The 8,503-nt window shown below is 35.8% G+C and overlaps 1 protein-coding gene across 1 annotated transcript in view; it reads left to right on the top strand.

Moving 5' to 3' along the window:
- LOC108572775 overlaps window positions 1-8,503 on the top strand; it is a 23,449-nt gene that overhangs the window by 7,407 nt on the left and 7,539 nt on the right. The window contains exon 2 of the mRNA XM_017935056.1: window positions 7,178-7,338. Coding sequence (XP_017790545.1) covers window positions 7,178-7,338 — 161 coding nt within the window. The remainder of the gene's footprint in view (window positions 1-7,177; window positions 7,339-8,503) is intronic.

The raw sequence follows: 8,503 nt of genomic DNA, 5'->3' as shown, positions 1-8,503 counted from the left end.
AAAAAATAAAAATAATCAACTCGGAAACACTCTGGCAAATTTCCCAACACCTGTAACAACTCGTAATACGCGTCGATGTAACAATTCAGCGGAATTCACGAAAATAATTCATCCAAAGCTAAGTTGATTCGATGCTGAAATTAGACTAAACTAGACACACTATAGTTCGTCACATCTACTACATCCATGGACAGAATAATCATTCGGATAGAGGAAAGTAATGCCAATTGCCGGGTTATTATTACCGATACGCGAGAGATTCTCACCTGTTGCGGGCCACACACACACACACTCAGGTAGAACCACGCGTGTCATCACGCGATACCAATTTCTGCTCTTACTCACGGACTTCCGGTTGAAAATCGGTAAGAGCGCAAAAATAGAAGATACGAGCGTGTTTGCGTGTACTTTTGATTCACGGATCACCAGCGTGGAAAGTTTGAACACTTGGTTTCCTTGTTTTTTCTTCTTCTTTCTCTCGGCGCGTTTTATTTCGCTCCTCTTCGCCATTGACTTTTACTGTTTCGTAACGGCGTTAAAGCGCAATTATCGTGGGGCACAAGTGGGCAAATTGAGAGTGGTACTCTCTTCTTTTTCAATGACAATTGAAAATTTGCATAATTCCAATGGAAGAGGGAAAATGTACACTTAGTGTGAATTATTACCTGGATATTTTAGTCAGTTCTTCGCGGTGCAACGAAAATACAAAAAAGAAAAAAAGAAATACAAGTGATATTCGTTGTTGGTTTCAACGGCTGGGAAATTTATTAAACAATCGGTTATTCGGTTCGAGGACAATTAAGCTCTGTTTATTAACCGTTTCGTCACAGGTCAGCTGGCAGTGAAAAAATGATACGTGAAAATATCGAAGTAAACATTGCAATAAATGAACGAGAGTGTGCACACCGGGTTTTTTAATTATTATTTTAACAAGGGGAGGTTGCATTGATTTTAACACCTTTTCCGAAGAATTTGAAACGAAAGTAAACAGACCACCATCCTCGGCCAAAATGTTTCATCTAGTTTTTATTTTTTGCTAAATTTATAAATATTTGTAACTCCACGTGTTTTTCTCATTTCAAGCAAAGTTAGTCTTTGGAGCTCTAGAAACAGTTTATTTGTCCTGTCTTACAGATGGTTTTACTAGTTTTTACCTAATTTTTTCTTTGATATTCAAGAATGTTAATTAGGATAATTAATCAATAAGATAGGCAGAACTTTCGACGATATAATTAAGCTAAACTAGACAAAAATATTTATTTAACATTGAATTTCCAATGAACTAAAGGTATACTTAATTTCTTGACAATACTGCTGCAATTATGGTAGCAAAGCTGTTAGGGTACCATAAGTGGGGGTATCTTTGTGACATTTGATGATGGTTTTCGAATATCACGCAAAAGCTATACACCATAATCTCGAATGAACGCACTAGTTTGAAAATTACACATTCCTCGAGACAAATCAATGCTTACCTTTTTATAGTTAAGTGAGAAATTAAGCAGTTTGTGAAGTAGACAGCTAGAATTTGAAATCCTCGCTGTATGTTTTACCACAATTAGTAAATTCATAATTGAGAACATACCTTTTCTTTAACCTTCTTTCATAATTACCTTTTCATAGTTAAATACGGAATAAAATTTGAATTTGTGAAACAAACCACCAAAAATTGAAGTCCTGACAATATATTTCACCATAAATGGTAAATTCATAGTTAAAGGTTGAATAACTCAAATCTAACAGTGAACGTATTTTTTCTTTAAATACCATTTTATGTAACAATAGTCTTATTTTATCACCACTATAGTATTTTTAGTCGTTGGTACTTGTCATTGGAGGTTTAACCTGCGTTTCATCCACGAAATACATGAAATAGCATATACCCTTGGCAAAGTGGATTAACGAAACCGTTCTCTAATAACATTAATCTTCAAAATTCACCATTCATCATCCTCCTCCAGATATTCTCGAGACACTTTTAATTAACAAAAGTAAAACTCACGTGAAAAAGGAGAGAGAGAGAGAGACATTGTTACGACATCAGATCCTCGTCTTGTACGATTAATCACGCTAGAAATAATGCTAAGTGACATTTTTTGCGAGAACTAACACCGCGTTACAGACAGCTGTCGCGTTCCCCACGGTCCATTTCTCGCTTTACCCGTGCTAAATCCTCAAAGATTTCCAAACGATCACTCTCTGTGATATTTTATACACCGCCGGCAGAGCCGGTACGAGGGACGTTGGATTACAGCAGCTTTAATCGTCCCTTTAAATGCATCGACGCCAGGCTTTCCGTTCAAGAGGGAAACCTTCTTCTCCTCTCTCTCTCTCTCTCCGGTTGAACGATGCATAATGTGGCGGCGAATTTAAATAAAAAAGAAAAAGAATCGCCACCTGCTCGACCCAGAAAACACAATCCACGTCGATCCTTTAAAGTCTTAACGAATGTTTCCCTTGTCCCCTCATTGTTCCCTCTCTCTCGTCGCTTCTTCTCCCCTTTAACAGAGGCGAAATTAACGAATTCAATAGCGAACCGATTAAGGGTTGGCAAACCACTCCGGGGCGTTTAAAAATAGGTAAAGTTTGGGAATTTCTGTCGTAGCTAACTACTGAATAAAAAATCTCCATTTTTTCAGAGAATACTAATGTAACCTTCAGCTGTTTTTCTCTAATTTTTGAAAGGTACGAATGTCACGAAATGGAGGAGTTGTTCCTCTGCTAGAAGAAAGATCGTTCACCATTGCTCGGCGAAGTTTGCAACGTCTGAAATAAAAAATTCTTTTTGATGCACGTAAATAAAAATGTATTATCTGCAACATAAATAATTTTCAGACATTGTAATTATTATAGAAACAGTTGCAGTTTAAGGAGGAAAAACTTTTGAACGATTCCGAAAAATTCACTGTCGCTGTGAATATTCTGCGTTGGTTTGAGGGTTCCTTAAAGAAAAAAAAAAGGAACAAGGGAAAAGAAGCGACCTTAGTGTAAGCGACGATATTTCCGTCGATTCGTTTCGAGTGGACACGCGTACACACAGGGTGTGGCGATTCGATGCAACCACGGGGCATGTGTGCATTGCTAGCTGTCTAGATGGTTTTTTGGAATTTGCACTGGTAGAAAATGCCGCTGAACAAGGGAGGGAAATGTGTCCTTTTTATTCGACCATTGTCCTGGCTCCTAACAAAGGCTTCACTAGGGATCGATCGTGCAACGGGAATTAATGGAAATCTCGTATGCAGAGGGTAAACGAAAGATTGATAAATAGTGGGAAAAATTGAAGAGCACAAGGGAGTATAATGGAATAATTGAGTTTGGAGAAGAAATGTTGAAAGTTGAATAAAGTAAGGGTGGTAGGAAATTGCAAAGATTTCATTCTCTCGGAGAACTGAAGAGTTTCCTTTTTTAGAAAATTTGTGGAATCGGTGCAATTGTGAAATTAGAGAAGATAGGAAATAATTTGAATAGAGAATTCGGAGATTTGATGGAAGGATGATAAGAAACTGGATATGAGAATAACGAAAAGATTCGACAGACTAGGAAAATTATAAAATTGCACAGCCTCGCAGATTTTGTAGTTTTGAAGAATTTGAAAATAAAAGTATGATAAAGTAAAGCACAGAGAAAAAATGGAGGAAGTAGGTGACAAGAAGTAACGGAAATGATAAACTACGAAAGCTTACAGATTTATTTTCGAAAGATTAATTTTAATAGGGTATTCCAGGATAAACTGATGCAAACACGAAACACGAAGAAAACAAATAGAGGAACAAGGGTACAAAACTAACAGAAATTATGAAATTGTAAAGGCTCTCTGAAAGCATCAAAGTGGTTGCCTCAAAACGTTCTTTTTCCCTTTTCACAGCGAACTGTCTTTTTCTTTTGTTAATTATCAATACATCCACGAGAGAATATGCTAATGGGGATTTTGTAAATTGATGAAGCTCCAGCTTTTCCTTTACTTTCTTTTCCTTTTTTCTCATCTTTTTTCGCTGACGGAGTTCGAGGTTTCGGGGATGATGTCACATTCAAGGTTGTTCCACCCTAATCGATCTCGGGTAAATAAGTTGACGATGCTTGGGCGAAGGGAGAACGGATCGAGCGAATATTTTCCAACAATGAATATCTTATGAAATAACAATCTGCTAATTTCTTTGGAAAACACAACGTAAGAGGAGATAAATGCTGAGAATTCCTTAGGAAAATTCATCTCGAACGTGAAAAAGCACACTTTGACCTTTCGCCGTGTGGAACAAGTTCATCGCGTAAACGCACAAGAGGAAAAAGTGCGACAATTCCTCTCATTCTCCCGGCGTGAAGTAATCACATTTCCCGTATTGAAAACGGGTTAAGGTAGTCGTGAATTTTTCATGCTCGATTTAATTAAAATGTCCATGGAGGGAAATTTAATCGAAATCGAGTCACAATCACCGTCGGATGAATTTTATCGGCGAAGTCGAGTGCGTCTCGCATGCGACGCGATGGGAACAACGCGTTCGTTCCGCGAAATCGATAGAACGAAAACGTTAACAAGAGCCTTGGTATTTTTCCGATGCCTTTGAATTTCATTCACGATGCAGCCTTTAAAAACCGAGCCGCGCAACCTTGCAAGAAATTTCGCGGAGAGGAGAGACGACGATACGATCCTTGGGGGGTCGCGTCGATTTTGCATAAAAATAGTATACGATCGATAGCGTGAACAATGTAATAGAAAAATTATACGGACCGCGACGGAAATAGTGGCAAATTAATGGAAATGCTACACGTCGAAGGGATGGCGGAACGATGAAAATAGGAGCGCGACGAATGTAACGATACATGGAATACAAACGGTACGAGGAAATAAACGTGGATGAGAAAAGAGGAATGGAATGAAGTTGTGGAACGAGGGAAGAAAGAATGTGATATCGGTGGATAATGGAATAATGGGAGAGATTGGGGGAAATTTTAATACTTTACACTCTTAACCCTTTGCGCTGTAATTGTTAGACTGCGGGTGTTTGTGCATTTAAAGGGGTATTCTAGTGTGACGGTTTCAAAACCGATTTTTTTACGAAAAAAGAGTTTTTAATTTTCAATATTTTCAGTTTATTCTACTACCGGCCAGAGGCATACTAAATAAGAATCAATTGGATTTTTCTCCATTCATTCATGCCCGTGTTTGACTATGTTGGTTATTTTTCAAGAAAAAAAATTGTAATCATTCTTCAAGGACAAGTAAATACACAGGAATAGAGCTCGTGTTAATAACTGTTACTGAACTTCTATAATAAATCAGCAAAACAGGTCTAAAAAATCGGCTGTCACGCTAGAATTTAAGAATACAATCTGGGTCGTTGATGACTCAAGTGAAATTTTACTCTTGTATTTTCTCGAAACGAACTTTTATGTTTATTGAAGAAATTTGAACAAATTTGATTTAACGAACAATTGTATAATGTAGTAGAGACTTTGATAAGTATTGTAGAATTTTTTTAGATTTTTTGAAAGCCTAGAATAGTGAAATAATTAGACTTGGCATGAACGATTCAGTTTACCTAAGGAGTGTGAAAGCAGGAGTGTGTATGCAGAAAATATGTGGGGTATGTAATAAGTAGTATTAAAAATATGTCATAATAATGGAACCTTCGTTATTCAAACGTGACTATAATTTAAATTTCAATAAACTGTAAGCATTTTTCTATATTAGTTCATTGATAAGGTTTATCGATTAAAATTAATGTATGAGCAGAAAATGTGTGATATGTATTATGATAAACGTATATGAAATATGCAGAATAATTTTACAAAACGTGTAAAATGTGCAAATTAAATAGCACATGGTTATAATCCTCTAAAAACATAAAAAATTTCTATCCAAGCCCGACTTAGTTACCAATATCCTACAAAAACATGCATTTTCGAACTTTATTTATATTAAAATAAAGCAAATTTGCAAAAGAAATGGAAATAGAAAAATTCCTAAACAATTATCATCTTTTTCTTTTCTGGCGCTGTTATGACGTTGATAATATGCGCCATAACTCCATTCAAAGCGAATTGACGAAACAAATATAAATAAATTCTTAAACATTTGACATATTTCTACGCTCTTAAATAAACTTTTGGTTTTCGAAAGCGTCGGTGGAAAAGTGTACCGGAATTCGGACTGCAGAGGATTCAAATTACAAAACCGTGATATAAGGGGACGGTGAATGGGGGAATCGAACAATAACGAGGCGTTAATGTAACGAAATCGCGAAGTGACGAACCAGTAAAATGAAACAAGGAAATAATCGTTCAAAGAGACAACGGAAGCGAAAATAGCGAACGAATGAAATATAGCTAGAGGAAAATAACGAGTTCAAACATCCCAATAAAAAAAAATGCGAGTAAAATTCTCGAGAAGGAAAACTGTGACTTACTTAAATTCTTAAAAAAAAAAAAAAAGCAAACTAATAAAATACTGGAAAAATAAAGTGTACTTCGCAGATAAAGTATCAAAAGAGAAAAACAACGTCGATATAAAGTATAGATAGAAAAAAATAATGAGTTAATAAACTCCCAATAAAGAAAAATAGCTCTCCCAAAGAGGAACACAGTGAATCAATAAGATTCTACTAAAGGAAAATACCGAATTAGTAAAATATTAAAAAAGCAAAGTACTTCGTGAATAAAATATCAAAACATAAAGACATAAAAAAAGAAAAAAATATTGCAAAATAATTCAATCCCAGAGCAAAGACATTTCTTAATAATTGTCAAAGAAATAATATACAAGATAGAAAAATACATTATTAATTATACAAATTAATTCTCTGCCTTTTCTCACAAATTTCAATGTTTATTTGCAAAAAAATCAAACATAATTTTAACGTTCCGAATCATCTCCCTTGTCTTATACGACCTTTTCGCATTTATCGCGTAACAGACAAATTCTCTCTGCGCAAAAAGAAAAAATATATGGCGGTATTAAGTCGAGACTTCGCGAAGAAAAGCACCGAACGAATTTCTACACCTAATAAAATAAATATCTCGATGTACGTATGTTACGAGTCACGAGAAGAATTGCAAATAGGTATTATTCGACGGTAATAAATGAAAGAAATTACAAAGCTGTTCTCTGTTACAGCGCCAGAAATAGCACGGTACTATGATTGAAAGCGCCGCTGCAATTTCGCTATTATTTCTTTTACAGAGTGCCCGAGCTCGGAAGACGGGATGGAAAGGTTCGCGTGCCCTACTGCAGACAGAATGGGTAGATACCATTGCATCGACGATCACGCCTTGTGCGACGGTTTCATAGACTGCCCTACAGGCGAAGACGAGGACAGGCAAGCCTGCATGTTTTACAAAACCGTAAGTCTCTAATCAACTGTTTCGTGACAGTGTGTAGTCTGCAAATAACTCTATCAATAACCCACAATTTACTGCAATTTTCATCTAACCCTGTGTGAATCTATATATTTACGTTACATTTATTTCTTCCTTATTAAGAGCTGAAAAATGTCGACAAATTTTGCTGTCGTTACATTTTTTATTTATGGAAGTTTTATTTATTGAAAATTTCTTTTTTCTGTGTCATCTGTGACTGAATCTACAACGGACAAAGTGACACTCACTAACATGATCGTTGTTAATTTTTTCTCACAAAATACTACTCCGTTGTTGCCCTTTATTTTTCCTTTAATTAACGTCGTTTATAATTTTCCATTGTTGAAGTAATTAAAAAACTTTTCGCCGCCTCGCGAAAACTCGTCGAAACCTATTAAAAAACATTTTGCGACCTGATTGGATAGCAGAAAACATTGCGCGCAACCAGCAGGCATCATTGGCTTCCCCCTTCGTTGCTCTCTCGATCCTTGTACAATCACCAACCTGGTAGAATATCATATCGTACTTCTCGTCTAATTGAAGAATGGGATATTTCCATCTGAGTAACCTGCTCATCCACCTAGAAATTTCTCCATTGTGTCACAGTTCTTATTGCATTTGTTAAAACTTCCAGAAAGCCGAATACAAAAGCGTCGAATTAACTCCGATGATTACTATTTCGTTAAATTAGCATTACAAAATTTCTCATTCGACGTTCCACTTCTACTCTACTTTCTTTTCTCTTATTATAAGTCACGTTACATTTCCTTTCGTTTTTTACACTATTTTGCATTAAAATCTTCGCTGAAAGTGTTGATTATCTAGAAACAAGTAACTTCGAGAGGAAAAACATTTCGTCCATAGTTGTCCATTAATTCTGTACAGAATTCGTTTTAACTTTTACTCAAGACCTTATCGACGTGATAATAGAAGTATAAATACATGGAAATTCGATTTCGATCTCGTTTATTCTGTGAAAGAGTAATCTATGAAGAAGGGGAATTTATTTGAAAAGAGATCGAAAAATCGATAGTCTATTAGAGAACCATTGTAAAAACTAAGGAATATCGTGACTAAATTTGTCGATAAATATCTTTGTTCTTTAACTTTGTCAGACACCGTTTAATTTCAATATTATACTGAATTTTGT

Source organism: Habropoda laboriosa, unplaced genomic scaffold, assembly GCF_001263275.1.
Source record: "Habropoda laboriosa isolate 0110345459 unplaced genomic scaffold, ASM126327v1 scaffold22, whole genome shotgun sequence".
NCBI classification, from domain to species: Eukaryota; Metazoa; Arthropoda; class Insecta; order Hymenoptera; family Apidae; genus Habropoda; species Habropoda laboriosa.
This window is presented reverse-complemented; position numbering and strand designations above follow the sequence as displayed.